The 25569-nt window shown below is 41.4% G+C and overlaps 1 protein-coding gene across 1 annotated transcript in view; it reads left to right on the forward strand.

Annotated features, from left to right (window-relative positions):
* Positions 1-2483: 2483 nt before the first annotated feature.
* CLVS1 (clavesin 1) overlaps positions 2484-25569 on the forward strand; it is a 166175-nt gene continuing 143089 nt past the window's right edge. The window contains exons 1-2 of the mRNA XM_040261281.1: positions 2484-2681; positions 17162-17789. Of these exons, the coding sequence (XP_040117215.1) occupies positions 17335-17789 (455 nt within the window). The 5' untranslated portion in view covers positions 2484-2681; positions 17162-17334. The remainder of the gene's footprint in view (positions 2682-17161; positions 17790-25569) is intronic.

Here is a 25569-nt window from a genome sequence, read left to right on the forward strand (position 1 = left end):
TAATCTTGTAATATAGTGAATTTGTCTATTCTAATAATAAATAAGGGCTTCCCTGGTAGCTCATTGGTAAAGAATCTGATTGTAATGCAGGAGACCACCTGCCATGCAGGACATGCAGGTTCAACCTCTGGGTAGGAAAGATCCTCTGGAGAAGGAAATGGCAACCCACTCCAGTATTTTTGCCTGGGAAATCCCATGGACAGAGGAGCCTGCTGGGCTATAGTCCATGGGATCACAAAAGAGTCAGACATGACTTAGTGACTAAACAGCAACAATTATAAACAGTTTAAAAAAAAAAACACATTTTTCCCACTCTGATCAGTGCAAGGAAAATTTAAAACTGTTTTTAAAACTTTCAGAATAAAAGACTATAAGGTTTTGTGGTTACTTCGCCCCATCTCTGTGGGCCCTATTACTCAATCAGGCAGGTGTACTATGGCTTTATGATTCAGCCTCTTATAAGTGGGGAGAATTTTCTTCTAAAGATTTCTCAGGAAGGGGAGTACACCCAAACTCACACATATGATTTTGTTTCTACAAATACAAATAAAACTTGGTGAGGTTATCACCAATATCATTCAAAGGTCACAATTGATAGTGAGAAAAAAATAAAAAACCTGAAAGAGAACACCATCTGAGCAAAGGTAGACAAAATCATCTGAAACTTTGAAAAAGTCTTATGTCATAGGCTAACTAAATACTTAGGTCTTGGCTTATATTTACATTAGTGGTTATAAAACAGATGAAAGAAGGAAGAGAAGCAGGATAGTTAACATTAGCATTGCAGAAGAAAAGAAAGTCCAAAAAGCTTTTAAAGAGATCACGATCAAGAAGAAGTGAACAGTATTTGCAAATTAATTAGAGAAAACTTTTTCCTCCTAAAAAGTTTCCATTTGGTGCTAGTTTGCATGTCATGTCCATGATTAACTATACCTTTGAAGATGTCCCTTTGATTGAACTAACATGTGATCAAAACTCAGCAACAACCTCAGATCATTTTGCTGAACTATACCTTTCTGGATAAATTTCTATACAAAATTCATAGCTCTATAAACTTTAAAAGCATATCTGTATGTAGGGGTTATGTCATTCATTCATTTTTCTATTCCTCAAGTATTTATTGAACTTCTGTGACATTCCAGCATGCTTCTAGGTGGTTGGGAAGCAGTGGTGAACAAGACAGACAAATTTTCTACCACATGGTGCTTATATTCTATTGGAAAGAGAGATATTAAACAGAGAAGTAAATGAATGCTATGCCCAGAGTTGGAAGAATTCTGACTATTTTAAATCTCTGTGAAATATATGATTAAAAATATTGCATTAAAATATTTAATGTTTCTTTTTTTTAGTAAATATGAAAACTGTTTAATGGGGTTACTGTATTTGGTATTGCTTCTTTTTAACTTACCATTTTGCAAGCATGTTTCTTTGTCTATAGTAGTGTTCAAAAATACCTTTTTAATAGCTTCAAACATAATAGGCTATATACAAAAATGTGATGCTTTCATTATTTTTGACAGTTTCTGTGATCATAAACTAAATCCTTATCTGCATATCTGATTATATCCCCAGGATAAGGTGCATAAAGTAGAATCATTGGGTCTAAATGTATATATATTTTATGACACAGGGTATGTTTGGAAATAGATTTATAGAAAGGTGGCACTTCCTCATCATTATCTCAACAATATGAGATATTGAGTAGACTTAAACCCTCAGTCAAAATTACACTATTTTAAATTACATATCTGTGTTTATAAGAGAGGTTGATGGAAAAAAAAATAGGTTTATAATGCATTTACCTTTCTTTAGTGAATTCCTTGTCATATGTTTGTCCTCCTTTTTAATCTTAGACTGATAGTGTATTTCTTTTGATATGTGAGTTATTTTATGGATGAAACATACATTTGTTGCAATTTTTTCCAAATGGTCATTTATATTTACTTTATGATGTTTTTACATTCAAAAGTATTCTTATGCGCTCAAACTTATTGCCCTTTTTTCTTTATGATTCCTTCTGTTCCTCTGGTGCTTAGAATGCTTTCTTTATCCTGAAATCAGTAAATATATTTCTTATGTCCTTCCAGCTTTTAAAAAAAATTTTACTTTCTTACTCAGCTCTTTAACCTAGGTGGAATTAATTTGGTACGATGGGACTTTAATTTGAATCTTTTCCAAATCGTTCATTTCTTACCACAATTTGTTAATGAAATAATCCATCCTTTTCCCGATAGGTTTGTGGTACTTTTTCATGTTACATTTATATACACACACAGAGTCTCTTTCAGCGTTTGCATTAATTTGTTTAAAAGGTTCTGTTTTTAAGGTTTTGTGTATGGAAGTGGGTGGGGTGATTAATGGTAAGTACTTTTTGTCCCACATGTTGTAAAATTGCAATAATTCTCCGTATTGTCTTGACGAAACCTCGGGGGAGAGCAACGGTGCGGAGGCATTTAGGACCCAGGGGAAAGCCAAGCTCCGTATAGAAGGACAGAGTCTCGGGCGCACACGCCTCCTACCAAAAATCACAGCCCCTTGGAGCCGGGGCTCTCATTCACAGCTTTCTAGAGAAATCTGAGCCCGAATCTGCCAGAATAGGGGATCTCACCCACTCAGCTCAGCACCGAGGACACCTGCAGAAACACATTACCAAAGCAAGGCTGGGCGGCCGTGTGAAGGTATTTGTTGCCTTTTTTCTTCCTTCTGTATTTGCAGCGCTTCCCCGCCTTTCCCCGCTGCTGCGATGCCATGGCTGCGGCGTTTCAGCACTTCTGTGCGTGGACAGCTCCCACCTGCAATCCCTCCGCACACCATCCCTCTCGCACCCCACTCTCACCGCCTCCGTGGTCCATCTTCCTCCGGGCGCCCGCTCAGCCTGCGCTCCTTACACCATCAGCACCCCCATCTCCACCATCACCGTCATGATCTCCACCATCACCAGCGCCGTAACTACCGTCAACACAACTGTGTCTTGTCACTTAGACAAAGCCGGAGGTCCGCAGGGTAGAGGAAAAGAGCCCAAGTTTTCAGGCATGGAAAGCAAAGTTCAGGTAGACTACAGCCCTGAAAACAAAGAGAGACGCCTGCTTGAGAGAAAGGGAAAGTGAAGACAGGAGAGAGAGCCCTCAGGCAGGGGGACAGATGGGGTACTTGCCAGACACCAGCAGTTAGCCAGCTGCCTTTCAGCAGATTAGGGACTGTTTAGTTCAGGAAATTAACATGGCCTGGGGTATAGTATTATTCTGGTGAAATAGATGTATACACTCAATCCGAGTTTCTGGTTTTCCAATGGAGAACCACCAGGAAGCAGGGTGGGGGTGACTGATGACTCACATTCACCCACATGCTGGTTTTCTTCCTAAGCATTTATGGCAGAAACTCCAGAATTAAGTTTTTTTTTTTTTTACTAAAATGTCTTGTAAAATAGAGACCCCAAAGGTTAACTCTGTGGCTAGAATGAAAATTAAAATGATGATGATGATGATAACCTAACAAATAGGGCTTTTGTTGGAAAGTGTTATTTGTCCAAATGTCTCTTCCTATCTACTTATTTAATTTCAATTTCTGATCTTAAACCTCTTTTTGAAGCAAAGAAGATAGATCCTTTGCCCAAATGGCCAAAGTGGTAATGATATTCAGAGCAGATGGTCTGGCTTTGTTCATCCTAGTCAAGGACCGAGTCGGATTTGAAAGGCGAGATTTTTGTGTGCTTTCTCAGTAATCAGGTGATAACACAATTTTCCTATAATAGTAAAGGGTAATAAATAGACTGAAAAAAATTGAAAAGGCATTTTATGTAACTGTGTTCTACCAGGTTCTGTTTTTAGAGTGCTAAGATTTTCTCTGTCAGCTGAAAGGAAGTTGGGGTCTTCGGATATCTTGAAGGTCCAAACCCAAGTCCTACCTAGCACCTCTTTGATTTAACCGGGTTTATCTGTTTTATAAGAGCCAACAAATCTCAGAAAATAAGTGCCTGATCCTGTCATAAATAAAAAATCTTTTGGTGGGTACTCATTTAATTAGTTATTACTGAACAGTAAAATGTTGGGTTTTTAAAGCAAATTGTTTTTCATAATATCAACATCTTTTTTAAAAATGAGATGGATCATATTTGCATATGGGAATAATATCAGTCACATGTAACAACCAAGTTTAAAGCAGAGCACAGTAAATGTTGATTAAAAATTGCCCCTATACATTTATTCTGTCTCTTTAAAAAGAAAAAGAAGCAAGTCTTTTCTAAATCAGCTTGCTCATCACCAGAGGCACTGTAAAACAAACAAACAAACAAAAAATCCTCAGAAACAAGAATCTATCTGCTGGAAGAAGTTTTGAGGAAAAATTCATACCAAATACTCTTCTTGAATGAGGAATAGTAGTATTTTGTCAAAAGCTGTCTACTGCTGTGAATTAATTCTATCTGTGTCTAAAATGGACTCACTTTTGAACTCAAATGAAGAAAACTAGCAAAAATATCTGGTGAAATGGATTTTAGGGAAGAAGAAAATCTGGTCATCCATTATTGTCCTTAGATTGGTAATATCCACAGTAAACTGGCCCCAAGCAACTAGATTCTTAAAACTCCTTCCCTTCCCTTATCTTTCTGCAAAGAATGGTTCCACTCAGGAAATTTTAAAAAGTGTACATATTGCCAGTTCTAGCTGCTTTGAACAAGAAGCTCAGGCCAGGAATCGACTGTCTTCAATGATACTTCTTCCTGTACCTAATACAATTTCCTGAGGCTGGGGAAATTGCAAAACAATGCTGCTTCAGTGAGATTTACAGGCATCTGTCTTAGAAGTGATGCCTTTCTTTGACTAAATATTATACCGAGTTTATTAATTTTTACGGAGTACCACTATCCTGGCTTCTCCCTTCTTTTCTAGTAAGTGCTACTTTGCTTTTTTTCATATTTTCAATAACAGAACTTTCTCATTTATATGATGGATTTAAAGGTGAACAGAAAACATATTTTCCAGCAAAGTGGCACCATACATTTTGCAGACATGTTCACAGAGAGGTGTATCCTATTAGAGTCATGGAATATAAAGCTGGAAGGGGCTTCAGTTCCCAAAAGGGGGGATCTAGAACTCTTCAGAATGGGTGGTGTCTGCTCATTTCTGCAGGCTTTACAAAGGGACACCTTTGTAGCCTTGAGAAGTCTACTAATGATTTTACATGTTTCTCCAGCAGAGCCATCCTTAGTAAATGGATCCATGCTGACTTGGATATTCTCTGCTTTCCTGTTACACAATGACCCAGATGAGGTAACATAGATAAATGTGTTTACAAAATATGAAATCTGGCCACATGCAGTCAGCTCAGAAATACTCAAGCCAACAGGGATCTTCTCCCCCATTACATTTTTCTCCCAGTTTTGGATTCTTTTCATTATTATTCATTTTATCCAGGTTTTACAGGAATAAGTTTCAGAAGGTTCACAGTATGAATGACTAAAACTAGCCTGTAATGTCAGCCCCAAGTGTTACATTTCTCTAGAGAAAACTGCTTAATTTTCAATCCAAGTTTTTCTTAGCTGAATGGAAGTTTATCTTCTCTGGCTTGAAACTTCATGGATATGGGAATCAACTGGTCACTCTCCTCTCCATAAAACAGCTTTCATTTGTTCAGCTAATAAGTTTACTATTTTTCACTCCATCTGCGGACTTCCACAGCCCTTTAGTATGTTGTCTCTTCCCCTTTATAGACCCATTATCATGTGAAAATGTCTGTGTGCGAGGTTAGTTTTCTACGAGCTTGTCTTCTTCCTGACTTCTGAACCAGTAGGAATGTCCCCATATGTGTTTGAGACGATCCACTTTTGTCTTCTGGACTCTTTTAGTGAAATCCCCGCTTTGTAGATACTGTGCAGACCACTTTCTCCATCTCTTCTCCCTAAGATTGTGCTGTGTGCTGTGCTTACTCGCTCAGTCATGTCCGACTCTTTGCAACCCCATGGAACACAGCCTGCCAGGCTCCTCTGTCCATGGGGATTCTCCAGGCAAGAACACTGGAGTGGGTTGCCATGCCCTCCTCCAGAGGATCTTCCCAACCCAGGGATCCAACCCAGGTATCCCGCATTGCAGGTGGATTCTTTACCATCTGAGCCACCAGGGAAGCCCCTCCCTAAAATTATATCCTGTCAATTCAGTCTGTGTTATTGCTCAAACATCTTACATAAAGTTCCATACCTGTGTATGTGTCAAGTACGTAGTGTATACAGCGTTCATTATTTTGTAGCTCTGGAGGAAATAAGAGGGGATTTGTGGCAGTTGGGAATGCCAATCCCAGGCTCTGTAATTAAAAGGCATCTTGTCTCATGTGTGGGCTCTCCAGGCAGCTCAGCAGTAAAGAATCTACCTGCAAAGCATGAGATGAGTTCAATCCCTGAGTCGGGAAGATCCCCTGGAGAAGGAAAGGGCAACTCATTCCAGTATTCTTGCCTGGGAAATCCCATGCATAGAGGCGCCTGGTGAGGTTGCAAACCCCATGGTTTGTGCCATGGGGTTGCCAACAGCTGGACATGACCAAGCACGCCCACACACCACAAACAGCCACTACTTCAGTGAAAAACTTTTCTGTCTAACACAATAAAGAGGCTGAAAAACTTTATTCCTTCTTTACATGGTGTCTTTCCCTTTAACTCCTTGTATCACTTGCTCCAAGGCAAACTAAAAGGATAACAATTTTATAGGTTGTCCTAGAACAGGACACCATCTTTTGTGAAGCATGTTCACTTCATCTGAGTCCCAGTCTATTCTACTTCTGCTCCAGCATCTATTTTGGGTAAAAGTTCAGGATACAGAGTCAAACCCGACTGAGCAACTTTCACTTTCACTTCTCAGCATCTCTACTCTGATAGAACTCATTCCCATTGACTTTTATTCATTCTTAAGAGCAAGACCAAATGGGACATATGACTGTGTGCTTAGTTGCTACTTTAAAGGGAGCCAAGAGAGTCTATATAAGGAATACTTATGTGGCAAGGGTAAGCCCTGGGGTAGGACTGAGCTAAAGGTGATAGAAAGTTGACCATAAGCCAGGGGCTAAATTCTAGCCATACTACACTTTCAGATGATTAAAGGTCTCCCCTTTATCCTTCCAGATGACTTGCCTGCCCCTGGTACAGATAGCTCTTTTATGCAAGTTGGTGAATGTTTGATAGAGAGTCAATGGACTGGTGTCCAATTTATTACTCACAGGGCTTGTGTTCCTTTGCCATTACTTATGCAGACAAGTCCTACAAGCACTAATGTGTGTGTTAGTCTTTCAGTCATGTCTGACTATTTGTGACCCTGTGAACTGTAGTCTGCCAGGCTCCTCTGTCCATGGAATTCTCCAAGCAAGAATACTGGAGTGGGTTGCCATTCCCTTCTCTAGGGGATCTTCCCAACTCAGGGATAGAACCAAGGTCTCCTGCATTGCAGGCAGATTCTTTACCATCTGAACCACTAGGGAACCCTAATGGTCAGTCTGAAATTCATCATTTGGAAATAAGACCCCCTTGGTCAACATCATCAAATGTTGTAATCAACCAACCTCCGAGATTTAAATATAGGCTCCAGTGGCAGTAAGGAAGCATATTATCTTTCAGGAAAGATTTCAAATAGAATTGTACTTGAAAAAAGATTTTTGCTCACTGTGACTTTTAATTTTGGTTTTGATCTATCAGCCAGATCTATTTTTATGTCATTCAGTGTAAAAATTCCTTTTAGCATTCCTAGGGGGAAATGCATATTCCATGAAAAAAGTAGAAGTGAGAATTTAGAAAGGTGAAGAGCCATAAGTGTTCACCTAATTCAATACATATTAAAAATTCTGAAACATGTCTTTCACATTTATTAATGGCTGAGGTAGTTATTAGACTTTCAAGTGGAAAGTTTTTATCACTGAGGTTCATTCTTCATCTTTTTCTTAGAAGAGAAACTCACGAAACAAATATAGGTATAGTTTCTAACTTTACATTTGTACTAATTTAAATCTATGTGTACTTAAAATTGTTCTTTGTATTACCTAGATCATATAGAAGCAATAGATATTTAATGTATTGTTCATTATTATTGATGTTCTCATATTTCAAATAATATTTAGAATTTATAGATTTCATCTTTCTGGTCATGACAATAGCATACTGTTTCTTCCTGAATTTGGCCAATTGTGGTCAAATTCCCACATTCTTCCCAATTTGGCCACATCCCTTAATCGTTCTTCCTGAGGATTGATGGGGTGTAGGTCTGTGCCTATTGTGCGAATGAACCTGAGAGCATTAGCACCCAAGCTGGTATAGAAAAAGCACCTTTTCTGAGTCAGGGTTGGACAGTGAACAGAAAATGATCTTCAAGTCAGGAAGACTTGGGTGAGTCTTTGTTCTTCCATCTATACTTACTCTATCTAAATCTCAGATTTACCCTTTTATCTGATGAGTAATAATCTAGGTTTAAAGGTTGGTGTGGAGATTAGACCACATAATATCAAAGTCCAAGGTATGTAACAAATAGTCAACAAATGTTTGTTTTTTCCCTCAGTTTTAACACTAGCTCATTGTCTGACTTAATGCCTGGTGTTAGGTGTTCTAGGCTCAGTATCTTTTTATTATCTTGGACACGCTAAAAGTGTGGTATCAACAAGAATATTTCAGTAAATGTAAACCAGAGCTTTTCATTTTCAAAGCACTTTTACCTATATCATTTCACATGGTTCTCAGAATCTCCCAGGGAATTATCTTTATTCCACGTATTGCAGGATCATTGTAATGATGAAAAAAGATCAGTGATGTAAAATGCTTTGAAATAATACTTATGCATATGTACATATTTTTAGATAAGACATGGTTATTATTATTCTGATTGTTTCTACTATATTTAATGTACGTTTCTAAAGATAATGAAATAAGTGGGAATAATAGATTATAAAGTAACTGAAATAGATTTTATTTGAATTATTATACTTTCTGAAATGATTTTCCACCTAGATTCCTTGGTGCATAAAGACTAGGGTATGTGTTTACAAGTGTGTTTATGGGCAAATACATTTTCTTAAACTGAATTCTGTATGAGGAAATATACAGATATATTTTTTTTCTAATGGAAATTTGAGATGCAGTATAAATCTGGAATCTATGGATGCCATAATTTAAAATATCATCATATGGAGACTCTTCTTTTCTCCTCCTCATACAAAAATACCACTATTTGAATTTCTAGCTTGTTAGAAAAAGCATGGATTAGAAATGGAAGTTAACTCCTACCATGGGCTCCTCAGAGACTGTACTGAGTTACTTTTCATGTTTCTGGAACAATCTCTAAACAAAAGAATCATTTAGGACCCAACCAGAAGTGGAAGAGGAGTTTCTGAGGCTCACAGGAACCCACCAAAAGTGTCCCTTTGGGGTTATCAAGCACATTTCAATACCCGGGCCATGCTTGGGAGTCTACTAGGCACGCCAACATATCAGTCCTTCAAACAGAGTGTCAAGGCTTCTGACTTGTCATTCCCAGTGTCAAGCCCTAGGAACATACATGAAGAAAGCAAAAATCAGTGATGGCTTGAAAAGTCACAGATAGCTAGATTTTAAATAGTCCATCTGCCAATGAAATATGAGGACAAGATGGTAACCGCACATTTGTAAAGTTGGATGCTAGGCTACCTAAAACTGTCTGTTAACCCCATAGGCACATTTAAGCTTATAGAAGAGTAAGGCTGGAAGGAATTTCAGGAAAGGAGAGCAAGGTTCTGAGAGGGACGGTAACTAGCTGAAGGTGACATAGGTCTTAAGTAGTAAATATTAGAACCTCTCTGCTATATGTAAGGATAGAAGAGCACCATAGTAAGGAACATGGGATTTTAGAAATATAAGCTTAAACCCAGTTCTGCTTCTTGGTAACTGTGTATCTCTAGGAAGGTCATTTACCATCTTCTGTGCCTATTTCCTCATCTGAAAAATGGGGACAATAGTATACTCATTTCATAGAATTGAACTAGTAAATTCCCAGGTAGCATTAGTGGTAAAGAACGTGCCTGCCAATGCAGGAGACATAAGAGACGTGGGTTCCATGGATCCTTGTGTTGGGACGATCCCCTGGAGGAGGAAACACAACCCACCCCAGTATTCTTGCCTGGAGAACTGCATGGACAGAGGAGCCTGATGGGCTAGAGTCCATGGGGTGGCAAAAAGTTGGACACGACAGAAGCGACTTAGCAGACAGCACAAGAATTAAATAATACACCATGTAAAAAATTAGAGTATGCAAGTGCCTGGGACATAACAAACACAGTGATAGTAAATACCAAATTAAAGCAACTCTTATTATACCACCAGGACAGAAACCACTCTGACTTCTTCAGGTGATATCAAGTCCAATGTGTTCTTTATACTTGTTTGACCAATTCAGAAACATTGAATGAGAACCATATCCTTCGTGTGAACAAAAAATATCACAATTAAAAATGCTATATTTGAAGAACATTCTTGTATAGCATAGTATTTTTAGTGCCTTAAATATTATTGATGGAAGCTATTATTTAAGTAGAAGTCTATTCAGATTTCTGAAATGAAGGGTTTGACTTTAATGGAAAATGTCTATTTCATCCTAAGCATGAAAACTGGTGACCCTGGCTTGGGCACTCTCTCCAGCAACTCTCACTGTATGCTGAGCACAGAATAAAGATATAGAGTGAAGCAAATTTATTTCAGAGATTATAGATCGGAGGCATAACTATGTGTGGATGTGGGCCGTGAAAAATGCAGCTTCAACTCTCCCCCTGAACCCATTGTAATTTATCTTGGAAACGTTGTTGAGTTCCCTGAACTGTAAGGTAAGGAAGTTGCTCCCAGCAGCTTCAAATATTCTGTCAGGGACCAGCCTTTGCTATGCCTTGTACTCTGAGCACATTGTGCCAAGGTTGGAACCCTGAACCTCACCCAGAATGCTTCAAAGAGGCAAAGATCTGAAGCACAATGTGCCTAGGCTAACTTCTAGGAACAAATTACTTTGTATATAAGGAGGGAAATGAAGGCAGCTGCAACACATTTAAGGAAAACATTCCTAGAGGTACTGAAACAGAAGGGGAAACCACTCATTCACTCAGTGAACCAACATTGTGACTACTTTATGTATTTGTCCTATATGGATGTACACATACGGCACCTACTTAGTGCAGGCACTGTCCCAGACACTGAGGATAAGCAATGAACACAGTGAAGAGTCTCTGCACAGGGCACAAACCCTCTGTGTCAGAGACTGTGCTGGGGAAACACAAATGAGTAAGATCAGGTAATCAAGGAGATTCTGAGTGAGGAGTTCAGAGTAAGGAGGGAGAGGGGAAACTGATGATAAAATGTCATTTTGGTAAGGGTGAGGGGACTACACCTGACCTCTGAAGATGAGAGAGAGTTCCTAGGTGGTGACTCCTTCAGTGATGACTCCTTAAGGGTAAGAGGAGTTAGTCAGTGGTTGTTCTAGACAGAGGGAGCATCTTTTTCCAAGGCCCAGGGTTGAGAGAAGAGACCACAAGTGTCTTGGTGTGGCAGCATGGATGGGAGTGGATCTGGGGACACAGATGGGGGCCAGAGTCTCGGAAACCAGGTCCACATCACAGGGTTTTATATTCATCCTGGAACAACTGGAAGCTATTGATTGATGTTGATCAAGGAGTGACATGGGGGGCTGGGATGAATTGGGAGATTGAGATTGACATATGTACACTATCGATACTATGTCTAAAATAGATAACTCATGAGAACCTACTATACAGCTCAGGGAACCCTACTCAGTGCTCTGCTGCTGCTGCTGCTAAGTCGCTTCAGTCGTGTCTGACTCTGTGTGACCCCATAGACGGCAGCCCACCTGGCTCCCCCGTCCCTGGGATTCTCCAGGCAAGAACAGTGGAGTGGGTTGCCATTTCCTTCTCCAATGCATGAAAGTGAAAAATGAAAGTGAAGTCGCTCAGTCGTGTCCGACTCTTAGCGACCCCACCGACTGCAGCCCACCAGGCTCCTCTGTCCATGGTATTTTCCAGGCAAGAGTACTGGAGTGGGGTGCCATTGGCTTCTCAGTGCTCTGGAGTGACCTAAATGAGAAGGAAATCCAAAAAAGGGGGGATATATGAATACATAGAGCTGATTGACTTTGCTATACAGTAGAAAAGTAACACAACTTTGTAAAGCAGCTATACTTCAGTAAAAATTAATTTTAAAAAAGGAGTCACATGAGAAGATTTAACTATTAATACAAAGAATGGACAAGGGAAAGTCAAGGTTGGCAGCAAGGATACCATCAAGAGGATATTTCAGGATTAAACAGATGAGTGGTGATGTGGTCTAAACAAAGACCATGAAAATGGATGGAAAGAACTGGGAAGATCTGAGAAATATTATGGAAGTGATTGCCTGAATGTGGGCAGTAAGGGAGGGGATGGAATAATAGTTGACGCCCAGGCTTCCAGCGTGGGAAATGACACAGATGATGTCAGTCAGTAAGAGGAGGAGGTGGAAGAGCAGATTCAGGATGAGGAACTATGATGAATTCAGATTTGAACATATTGAGTGTGTGGGGCCTAGGGGACATCTAAGTGGGGGTGTTCAGTAAGTAGCTGGATATATAAGTACACCTGAGCATCAGGAGAGAGCTATGGACTGAAGTCACCCACATGTAGGTGGTTAAATCATGGTTGGACCCCGGAAAATAATACATAGAAGTGGTGAGCACATACGAAGATGGAGCAGGAATGGACAGAGATGGGGAGAAAAATAGGGTACATGGAATTACAGAAAAGAGTGGGAAAATAGTTTTAAGAAGTCATCAACATCAAATGCTAATGGGGTCATGCATACATAAATGGGTGCTGAAATTTGTCCCCTGGTAGTAGCGACAGAAAGGTCATGCACTAGTAGAGGGATCATTTGGGTTTGCTCGGCACTGTCCCCGGTTCTGCTTGTTGTCCCAGTATCATTGTTATTAGCGCCTCCTGGTGTCTACATTTGGATAATAAACTATATGATCATCTCAGCCACCGGTTGGTGAGAGTCAAGGTAGATTGCGGTGGGTATGCTGTGTGCTTAGTCGCTCAGTCATGTCCAACTCTGTGCAACTCCATGGATTGTAGCCTGCTAGGATCTCTGTCCATGGGGATTTTCCAGGAAAGAATACTGGAGTGGGTTGCCATTTCCTCCTCCAGGGGATCTTCCCAAACCAGGGATCAAACCCAGGTCTCCCGCATTGCAGGTGGATTCAATACCGTCTGAGCCACCAGGGAAGCACACAGTAGGTATCGAGGTGAATTTGAAGAAGTGAAGTTGCTAAGTTGTGTCCAACTCTTTGTGACCCCACGGACTGTAGCCTACCAGGCTCCTCCATCCATGGGATTTTCCAGGCAAGAATATTGGAGTGGGTTTCCATTTCCTTCTCCAGGAGATCTTCCTGACCCAGGGACTGAACCTGGGTCTCCCACATTGTAGGCAGACACTTTACCGTCTGAGCCACCAGGGAAGTCCAGGGAAGAATTTGAAGAAGGAGACATCAAACAAGGGAACTATTTGAAAGAGTGTGGTGAGGTTGTTAAAGAGGGAATTTTAACATCAGATGGACATTGAACTAGATGGATTTTAAACATTCTTCCAATCCTGGGACTAGTTCATAGAGAACTATATTCCTTTACTATCTTCAGTTTTGGAATCAGTGAGAATAAGGACTTTGTTATACTTATTTTCTCACTTTCAGAGCTAAATGGTACTTTTTACAAATTACTTTGCAAAGCCAACATTTTATAAATAAAACTTTACTATTCTACATTCATTCTTGAAAATGAATACTAATTATCTGAACCCATTTTCATCTATCACAAAGGCAATATAAAGCAGAAATGTGTGAAGTGATTATCTCCCTATAGAAATAATCTCCCTACAGCTAGTCCTAAATTAAGTTGAAAGAATCATTTTATCTTTAAAATTATTTTATATGATAAAGTGTTAATAATTATGTTGTAAGTAAATGCTCTGCCTCTTATTGCAAATATTGTTTGATCTAGGAAAGCTAGGGGAAAAAAATACACACCTCCAAGTTTTTTTAAAACTAATATGTCTTCTGATTTTTGGTACTTCTAGGTTAGACCAAACTGATGTCTGAGAGAGCTTAAACATATTTAAAATGAGAAAGATGCAAATAATATGAGCATTTGTCTGTATACCATTTAGGTAGAAAAACCTGAGGGGCTTAAAACAATCATTAAGTATGCTAATCCCTAGTTGCATCCATGTTGCTACCAACAGCATTAATTTCATTCTTTCTTATCAGTTCAGTTCAGTTTTTCAGTTGTGTCTGACTCTTTGCGACCCCATGGACTGCAGCACGCCAGGCTTCCCTGTCCATCACCAGCTCCCAGAGCCTACTCAAACTCATATCCATCGTGTTGGTGATGCCATCCAACCATCTCATCCTCTGTCATCCCCTTCTTCTCCCACCTTCAGTTGTTCTCAGCATCAGGGTCTTTTCAAATGAGTCAGTTCTTTGCATCAGGTGGACAAAGTATTGGAGTTTCAGCTTCAACATCAGTCCTTCCAATGAATATTCAGGACTGATTTCCTTTAGGATTGACTGGTTGGAACTTCTTGCTGTCCAAAGGACTCTCAAGAATCTTCTCCAACACCACGGTTCAAAAGCATCAATTCCTTGGCGCTCAGCTTTCTTTATAGTCCAACTCTCACATCCATATATGACTACTGGAAAAACCATAGCTTTGACTAGACAGACTTTTGTTGCCAAAGTAATGTCTCTGCTTTTTAATATACTGTCTAAGTTGGTCATAGCTTTTCTTCCAAGGAGCAAGCGTCTTTTAATTTCATCGCTGCAATCACTATCTGCAGTGATTCTGAAGCCCCCCAAAAAAGGTCTTTCACTGTTTCCATTGTTTCCCCATCTATTTGCCATGAAGTGATGGGACCAGATGCCATGATCTCAGTTTTCTGAATGTTGAGTTTTAAGCCAACTTTTTCATTTTCCTCTTTCACTTTCATCAAGAGGCTCTTTAGTTCCCCTTCACTTTCTGCCATAAGGGTGGTGTCATCTGCGTATCTGAAGTTATTGATATTTCTCCCAGCAATCTTGTTTCCAGCTTGTGCTTCATCCAACCTGGCATTTCACAAATGTACTCTGCATAGAAGTTAAATAAGCAGGGTGACAATATACAGCCTTGACGTACTCCTTTCCCGATTTGGAACCAATTTGCTGTTCCATGTCCATTTCTAACTGTTGCTTCTTGACCTGCATACAGATTTCTTAACAGGCAGGTCAGGTGGTCTGGTATCCCTTCTCGTTAAGAATTTTCCACAGTTCTTTGTGATACACATAATCATAGGCTTTGGTGTAGTCAATAAAGCAAAAGTAGATGTTTTTCTGGAACTCTCTTGCTTTCTCCATGATCCAGCAGATGTTGGCAGTTTGATCTCTGGTTCTTCGGACTTTTTGAAATCCAGCTTGAACATCTGGAAGCTCACGGTTCTTTTTTATGACCGAGTAGTATTCAGTTTTGTGTATGTACCACATCTTTTTCCCATTCATTTGTCAATGGGCATTTAGATTGTTTCCATGTCGTGGCTACTGTGAAAAGTGCTGCTGTGAACATGTATCTTTTTGAATTATAGTTGTGTCTGGTTATATGCCTAGGATTGGGATTGCAGGTCAGAAAGGGAAAGACAAATACCATATGATGTCACTTAGGTGTGAAATCTAAAATATGACAGAAATGAACCTATCTGTGAAATAGAAATAGAGTCAGACATAGAAAGCAGACTGGTGGTTGCCAAGGGAGAGGAGGGTGGGAGAGGGCTGGATTGGGAGTTTGGGATTAGCAGATGCAAACTGTCATATATAGAATGGGAAAAAAAAAAAAAAACAGGGTCCTTCTGTATAGCACAGGAAACTATATTCAATATCCTGTGATAAACCATAATGGAAAAGAATATGAAAAAGAATAACTGAGTCACTTTGCTGTATAACAGTAATTAACACAGCATTGCAATTCAACTATACTTCAATTAAAAATAAATTAAAAATAAAGACATTTCACCAAGGGAAAAATGAAACAAAGAACTTAATCATTATCATAAGTAAAGTAATATCTTAGGATAACAGAAAAGTTATACCAAAAAATGACCTTGAAGTCCATACGGATATTGGGCCAGGAAAGAAGACAACTAAGAGTTCCAAGACCTTTTGTCCTCAGCAGAAGAGTGAGACTGCTGGGAAATGTCTTCACATGAGCCTCTCTCTCACTGCTGTTGAATTTGATTATCGAAGGTCAAGCTTCCAGCCATAAGCCTGTCCTTCTCTCCCTGCTCCAGTTCATTTAGTTCAGTTTGAGTAATTAGGTACCATGAGGTTACAATAGGGTGACTTTTAAAAGCCCCCTTTCACTGTTAAGCTGCAAATACCTTTAAAAAAGGGGGTATTTCTGTGAAAGAAACTGAGAAAAGAAACTAATGGAGGCCCTAATGTCTCTGATTGAATGCCTGTGAACGGCCCCATAAAACAGGCTGCAACAGAGGAGGATTTTTCTCTTTTCTTGGGTAACTCATTAAAAAAGCAAGCTATTCCTAGTCTGACTGTAGACTGTTAATTAGTCGTTATCATTTAAAACTTCCTAAACGTATTGCAAAGACTTGCATATTACACACTGAAAAGTGAAAGCGAAAGGCACTCAGTCGTGTCCGACCCTTTGCAACCCATGGACTATACAGTCCATGGAATTCTCCAGGCCAGAATACTGGAGTGGTACCCTTTCCCTTCTCCCAACGCAGGCATCAAACCCAGATCTCCCACATTGCAGGAGGGTTCTTTACCAGCTGAGCCATAAGGGAAGCCCAAGAATACTTGGTGTGGGTAGCCTATCTCTTCTCCAGCAGATCTTCCTGACCCAGGAATCGAACTGGGATTTCTTGCACTGCAGGCAGATTCTTTACCAACTGAACTATCAGGGAAGCCCATTACACACTGAAGGTGTGAATAATGAAATTATGCCAAAGACCCTATTTTAAATAATATATACCCTTTATTCTTCTAATCAGCTCTACAGCATAATATACTGCTTTTCTGAGTTCCAGGTCATTTGCCCAGACCTTCTTTGTATCATCTATTTGTCTCTCTTGTGTGTATTTGTTTTGCAGTAAGCAATGGCCTTGGTTTGGCTTCTCTTCTGGCTGGCCACCACCACATAGAATCTGAATGTCCAACCATTTTCCAGGAACAGAAAGAAGAGCCTCTGCTTGTCTGTTTCAGTGGCAGCTTGGTGGTAAAAAGACTGTTGAATGGGCCACGATTTCAGCAGACCATCACGTGAATGGGACCAGTCTCTTTTCTTCCCAAACATCAGAAATTAAGCACTTCGAAAGGAGATTCAGCCAAGATGACCCATTTACAGGCTGGACTCAGCCCAGAGACTATAGAGAAAGCACGCCTGGAACTGAATGAAAACCCAGACGTTTTACACCAGGATATCCAGCAAGTCAGAGACATGATCATCACCAGGCCTGACATCGGATTCTTACGCACAGATGATGCCTTCATCCTGAGGTTTCTCCGAGCCAGGAAGTTTCACCAAGCAGATGCCTTCAGACTCCTGGCCCAGTACTTCCAGTACCGCCAGCTAAACCTGGACATGTTCAAAAACTTCAAGGCCGATGATCCTGGCATTAAGAGGGCTCTCATCGATGGGTTCCCTGGAGTGTTGGAAAACCGTGATCACTATGGCAGGAAGATTCTTCTGCTGTTCGCAGCCAATTGGGATCAGAGTAGGTAAATGTAGATAGTGTCTTTATTTGGTTCCTCTGTTTCATAAGCATTGTCACTGCATGTTTGGGGCTATAAGACTTTATGGATAATGGGCTCTTGTTTAAACATATATATTCTCTACATCCAGGCTTCCCAGATGGCACCAGTGGTAAAGAACCTGCCTGCTGATGCAGGAAACATTAACATATGTGGGTTTGATCCATGGGTCAGGAAGAACCCCTGGAAGAGGGCATGGCAACCCATTCCAGTATTCTTGCCTGGAGAATCCCACAGACAGCAGAGCCTGTCGGGCTACAGTCCATAGGGTCGCACAGAGTCAGGCATGACTGAAGCTACTTAGCATGCACGCATGCACTCATTATCTTCATCCACAAAGAAAATTTCAAGGCCAAGGGTCTTTCACTGCCATCAGAAGGTGATTCCAGATCCACAGCAATGTTTTGGAACACAAGTTAGAATTATAGAGACCTCAGAAGTTATTTTATTCATCAAAGGGGGTCATATATTTTCATAAAACTGGAATCTGGTCTTTTAGAAGATCCATATATTCTGTCTTTTATGTTCTCATCTTTAACAATAACAAAAGTGGATGCAGTAGATGGCTTTAAATCAAGTATTTTCAACACATGAAATAATTCCTTGGATCCTGTCCATGAGTTTAATATCTGACATTTTTTTCTGCATGCCAGACCTTTCCATCCAAATGCCTTCGAGCATTTCTCCTGAAAGTCCCATAAAGAACTATAAATTCAACACGTCCCAAACTGCGTGCATCATCTTTCCCGCTCTTCCATCCGTCCAGTCTCTTGAGCCAGAAATCTGAGTGTCTCTCTGGACCACTCCCTGCCATTGCTCCTCACATTTCATTAATTGCTGGGTCCTGCTCCTTTCTTTTTAAAACCCGCTCAAGTCTCTTGTTTTTAGTGGGTCCTGTGGCTACTGCCCTAGTGTAAGTTCTCGTTTCTCACCTGCATCACTCAGACAGCCTTCTGACAGGCTCCGTGCCTCTGGTCCAGTCTCTTCTGAGCCATTCTAGTCTTTAAAATCGTCAGAGTAACCCTCCACAAATTCCTCTATGTCTCTCCTCTCATTAAAATTCTTCAATGACCTGCAAGTTCTCAAAGTAAAATAAAGCCCTTTACAATTCACCTTCTTCATCTCCTGCTCTGCTTCACCCTCTGCTCTTTTTCATGGTCTCCGGTCCAGCTGGTTGGAAGTGTAAGCTTTGCCTTAAATACTAGTAATTGTGTTTTTGACATGTCTCCAAGCCTCTGGACTCACTCCACCAGAGACTTAAAGGAGGGGTCAACATTTCGTATGCCAAATCCAACCAACTTGGACATAACCTGCCCACTGTCTCATACCTATCTCTAGTGTTCTTCGGGAAGGTAGTCTTCATCAACGTCCCCATCCCAACCCTGTTTCAGTGAGGTGTCTTCCTCTGCTCATGTATTTCCACTCAAGTATTTACAACAGCAGTTTAAGAACCACTGTTATTATAGCTGATATTTTTGAACACATATAATCTCATTTAATCCACCCAAGAACTTTTCATGATGGTATTCCTATGATCCCAATTTTACATTTGATGATGCAGGGTTTTGCAAAGTTAAGCAACTCATTCAGTGTCACACAACTAGTGAGATACAGAATGGGGGTTGACTTGAGAGTGAGTTCTCTTATCTTGGCTTTATTATAATTGCAGGCCTATGTGTGTGTTCTTTCTTACCCCTCATCCCAAGACTGCAGTTTCCTTGAGGGCAACAGACTGCACCTTTTTCATGTTTATCTCTTGGGCACATAGTCCAATAGGCAATAAATGTTGAATTAAAAAGAATGTATGGACTAATCTCCAAAACTTTGCCTGTGACTTGAGCTCTCACAGGGGTATCATACTGAAATTATGGTACTTGGGGAAACACAGGTTTAACTTTCAAAATATACCAAAGAGCCCCTCATCCAAATATAATTAAAAGAAATTTCTAGGGTGCTGTTTAGTGCCTCATATGACTAGGCCTCACCCTAAAGATGATTAGTGTAGGACACCTTTAGCGACCCCACCGACTGTTTTCTGGTTGGAAAATTGGAATAGGGCAATCTAGATGGTGAAGGACAGGGAAACCTGGCATTCTGCAGTCCACGGGGTTGCAGAGTCAGACACGACTGAGTGACTAAACAACAACAAACCCTGAAAAGGTATCGGAATGTTTTACTACTATCAGTCTATATATAGACTCTTCAGATCTGCACCGCAGCCCAGGACGCCCTGCTGTGTCTCTGCTCTGTTATCCCATAAGCGTTAAGGATGAGCCTCTCATTACAGTGTTCTTCTACCGATGAGAAAGATTTCCAGGACTTCTTTTTTTTCCATATGCTAACTTGCCATCTGTATGTATTTTATTGTGAAGGATCTGTTAATGAACTTGGTCCATTTTTTTTCTTTTAAATTGATGAACCTATTTGCAGGGCAGCAATAGAGATGAAGATGTAGAGAACAGACTTGTGGGCACAGCAGAGGAAGGAGAGGGTGGGACAAATTGGGAAGTTGGGATTGGCATGTATACACCACCATGTGTAATGATAGCTAGCGGGAAGCTGCTGTATAACACAGGGAGCCCAGCCGGATGTCTGCAACAACCTAGTGGGGTGGGAGGCAGGTGGGGGTGGGAGGGAGGCTTAAGAGGGAGCAGACATATGTATACTCATGGCTAATTCGTGTTGTCATATGTCAGAAACCGACACAACATTGTAAAGCAATTATCTTCCAATTAAAGATTTCCAGGTCTTCACATTCACCCATGCATCATTCACTTGACAAACATTTGATGAGTGTAGACTTGGTGCCAGAGTGTGTGCTAAGTCACTGAGGACATGATGAAAATACATGTCCCTCCCAGCAAACAGTGCTTTGGGCACCCACTGTCCGGTAATGATGCAAACACAAGGACGGCTGACCCCTACCATGGGAGAATTCCTTCTGAGACATAAGCCATCCACAGTGGACAGGGGCCCTAGTTTAACCAGCAGGAACAGCTGTCGTCTTGGAAAGGACTCACGAACACTTTGGATTTTGAAACAGTAAAATCTGATGACTCTGGAGAATGATCGTGCTGACTTCATCGGTGCCTAGTTGTCATACGTGTTCAAGAACTTCCGTCTGCTAAGACACGTGACACACAGAACACCAGTAAACACTGATTTACACATGAAGAGACATCACCATATAGTATCTTGTTTTCTGTTAGTCTTTGGTCTGAAAATATCTCCAAATGTGCTGTTAAGAAGCAAGAAGAAACAAGTCTCCAAGGGAATCATTCAAATCTTTATGATTATGATAACCTCAAACGAGGTACTTCATGTCTCTTCTCCTCAGTTTCCTCAGGTGTAAGATGAAGAGCGTGAACTAGGTAATCTCTGAAACACCTTCTATCTCTAATGGGTCATGAATGTGAAGCTCATTCACCCTGATCCTATGGATGGAGAGGGATTTTAAAATCCACTCTATAGGCTTCTGATTCACTAGGTTCTTTGAAGTAATCTCTCTCTCACACACACACACACGTACACACATACACACTCTTACTTCCACCCCTCCTCTCTTCCTCCACCAAAGGCTGGGTCTACTTGAAGCAGCTTTATTTTTAATTTCATACTGGAGTATAGCTGATTAACAATGTTGTGATAGTTTCAGGCATATAGCAAAGGGACTCAGCCATACATATACGTGTATCCATTATCACTCCCCTCCTATCCAGGCGAGAGGCAGTTTTTTTTAATTGTAGAATACTGTTTCTTCCAAACCATTTTGGCTTTAACAAGAAGGTGAAAGGTTAAGGCTATCCCAGTGACAGCCACAGATGATCAGAAGCAAACAAACCTCAGTCTGAACAACAATACTGTCATGTGATTTACTGGTTATATGACCCAGGCTGGACAAGTAACCTCTCTGTTTTCTGACTCTGTTTTCTCACCTGGAAGGTGGGGATGATAGTTCAGTTCAGTTCAGTCACTCAGTCATGTCCGACTCTTTGCGACCTCATGAATTGCAGCACGCCAGGCCTCCCTGTCCATTACCAACTCCCGGAGTTCACTCATACTCACGTCCATCGAGTCAGTGATGCCATCCAGCCATCTCATCTTCTGTCGTCCCCTTCTCCTCTTGCCCCCAATCCCTCCCAGCATCAGAGTCTTTTCCAGTGAGTCAACTCTTCTCATGAGGTGGCCAAAGTACTGGAGTTTCAGCTTTAGCATCATTCCCTCCAAAGAAATCCCAGGGCTGATCTCCTTTAGAATGGACTGGTTGGATCTCCTTGCAGTCCAAGGGACTCTCGAGTCTTCTCCAACATCACAGTTGAAAAGCATCAGTTCTTTGGCACTCAGCTTTCTTCACAGTCCAACTCTCACATCCACACATGACCACTGGAAAAACCATAGTCTTGACTAGACGGACCTTTGTTGGCTGACAGAATGTGATCCACTGGAGAAGGGAATGGCAAACCATTTCTCAAGGCAAGTATTCTTGCCTTGAGAACCCCATGAACAGTATGAAAAGGCAAAATGATAGGGGATGATAATCAAGGTTATTTAATAATGTAGCTGAGAAGAGTGAATGAAATAATGCATTTAAGGTACACATCTCGTTGCATGGTACATGGTAAACATGCAGTAATACTTAAAGTATTAACATGAATACTGGCTTATATAATGGGCTTATAGTAGTCAGTGGTAAAGAATCCACCTGCCAGTGCAAGAGACTCAGTTTCAATCCCTGGGTCAGGAAGATCCCCTGGAGGAGGAAATGGCAACCCACTCCAGTATGCTTGCCTGGGAAATCCCATGGACAGAGAAGCTACAGTCCATGGGGCTGCAAAGAGTTGGACATGACTTGGCAACTAAACAACCGCAACAAATAAAAATAATATAGCACAGATGGTAAATAAATTGAAACCAGAGACAAGAGTATGATATTTGAAGATGGAAGTGGGCTGATGAGTCTATCTGCTCCTTTCTGTCCTCAGCACTTGTCAGCTTTCTCTCCAGACATGTTCCCCATCACACAGACCTAGCCTAACTGAGCCCCGGAGGCCTGAAGAGTTGGTGTAGTTTTGCAAAATGATTACTTGACTTTCTCGGGGAGCCTGAGACAACTGGAAAGCCATTTGAATGTCTCATATGAAAAGTGTACTGAGATTAAAACTGTTATTAATATTTATTAAAACTATGTAAATGTCATTCATCTAGACCCCAGACAGCCTGAGCGAGAGCACAGACTGGTGAGTGACGGGGAGTGCTGTCCACCAGGGGCACGTGGAGAGCTAAGTATGCACACAGAGGCCCAGAGTCTCTGGGCTCCCAGCGCATCCACCAGCCTCCTCCAGAAATGGGGTCTTGGCAGGAGCTTCTAGACTTCTGTCTTTTCTGAGGCAGCCAGGCTGAATGGAAATGAGCCAGATTAAATCAGCACCCACCTACTCATTTGGGCTTCCCAGGTAGTGTAGTGGTAAAGAATTCGCCTGCCTATCCCAGAGATACAAGAGATGTGGGTTCCATCCCTGGGTCAGGAAGATCTCCTGGGGGAAATGGCAACCCACTCCAGTATTCTTGCCTGGAGAATCCCATGGACGGAGGAGCCTGGCAGGCTACAGACCATGGGGTCGCAAAGAGTTGGACACGACGCACCAGGTTGAACTACCCACTAATTCATGGAAGGAAGCCGGCACCTCCAGGGTCAGCAGAGTGTACATTTCAGCTCACTGGTCCAGTGTGTAACAGAAGTCTCGGGGCCACTCTTGCTCAATGAGCCTTTTGATCTTTCTCACCTAAACTCCCATCAGCATCGGCAAGAATTCACAGCTTTTCCCTTAAGGGCTGATAAAAAGAAATCTCCATCTTGTTTCTGAGTTGCACTTGCATGGGTGCCACACAGTCTGATGTGCCCAGGAATGCCATTCCCATGGAGGGGAAGATGTGAGCACTGAGGAACCATGTCCGTTTTTTCCTGGATTTTGCTCAGTTTTAAAAAAAAAGAGTTAAATTTGGCTAAGCTATTTTGGGGCTTCCCTGGTGGTTCAGATGATAAAGAATCCACCTGCAATGCAAGAGACCTGGGTTCCATCCCTGGGTCAAGAAGATCCTCTGGAGAAGGAAATGGCTACCCACTCCAGTATTCTTACCTGGAGAATCCCATGGACAGAGGAGCCTGGTGGGCTACAGTCCATGGGGTCCCAAAGAGCAGAAATAGGTATACTATCTGGCATGTGGAGCTGTTGCAAGGATTAACCCCAATTGCTGCAGTTGATAGGGTCCAAGAGGTAGAATAAGATAATGATTAAATGCACAGACTTGGAAGCCAGATGGCCAGCTTCAAATCCCAGCCCCCTTCCAACCAGCCCTATGATCCTGAGCAAGTTGATTAAACTCTTATTAACCTCAGTTTCTCACCTGAGATGACCATGATCATAGACTAACATTAGTTGGTAGTCAATAAATAGGCTTCCCTGGTGTCTCTGATGGCAAAGAATCTGCCTGCAATGTGAGAGTCCCCAGGTCTAGTGCTAAAGAACTTGCCTGCCAACGCAGGAGACATAGGAGATGTAGGTTTGATCCTTAGGTGGGGAAGATCCCCTGGAGGAGGGCATGGCAACCCACTCCAGTATTCTTCCCTGGAGAGTTCCCATGGATAAAGGAGCCTGGTGGGCTACAGTTCATAGGGTCGTACAGAGTTGGACATAACTGAAGTGACTTAGTACGCACGCAAGCACAGTCAATAAATGGCAGTTGTTTCTTAAGAAAGAACTCCAAATCAGGTAGAGATGTAGGATACTGGCCCACAAGATGTTCTAAGGGTGGCAGAATTTGATGCCATGACTAACTTCCCTCCACCTGGAAAGTACAGACAATACAGCTGAGACTCCAAGACACCCTGCTCCAGAGTCCTGCACAGTAGCTCAGTTGTGGCTGGGAGGCTCTGAGAAGTCATGTGTCCTTTTATTATGCTTATTATAGTTTATTATGCTATTTATGCTTATTATAGTCTCAGGATATCAGAAAAGCATTGGGAGCAGGGTGGTTCAGGTAATAATATCCTTGCCACAGACTATAGTTGGCTACACTGGTGGCTCAGATGGTAAAGAGTCTGCCTGCAAAGCAGGAGACCCAGGGTTTGATCCCTGTGTGGGAAGATCCCCTGGAGAAGGGAATGGCAACCCACTCCAGTATTCTTGCCTAGAAAAATACATGGACAGAGGAGCCTAGCAGGCTACGGTCCAGGGGGTTGCAAAGAATCGGACACAACTGAGCGACTAACACTTTCACTTTCATAGATTACAATAGCATCCATTGGTGCTCTGTAGACAAGCTGGCCCCCAAGTTACTTTAATGGGGGGAGGAAAAACAATCAGAAATGCATTGCAAGTCCAAATACATAAAATTACACTGGACATTCTTTTGTCCTTGTATTATTTACAACTAAAAGCTCAAAAATCAGTGGCCAGGTTGAAAATGAATTGAAAACTTGGTTCTTTAAGGAGGCTGACACATTGTAAGGAAGAGCCATGTTAGGGTAATTTAGTAGAGAGAAAAGGCAGCTGATGAACAGCTTGATTACTACTTTCAAGTATAGAGAGTTATTATAAGTAGGCAGTGAATCCTGTGGGCTCTCCTTCCCCAACATACAGAACCAGGGACAAAACATCTGCGATGAAGCACCACCATCTGGCTTGAAGACCTGGGAGCCTGAGCCAAGACCTCAGCCCCAGGGCTCGGATCAGGGTGAGGGGCTGGG

The sequence above is a fragment of the Oryx dammah genome, unplaced genomic scaffold, assembly GCF_014754425.2.
Source record: "Oryx dammah isolate SB20612 unplaced genomic scaffold, SCBI_Odam_1.1 HiC_scaffold_19, whole genome shotgun sequence".
Taxonomy (NCBI): domain Eukaryota; kingdom Metazoa; phylum Chordata; class Mammalia; order Artiodactyla; family Bovidae; genus Oryx; species Oryx dammah.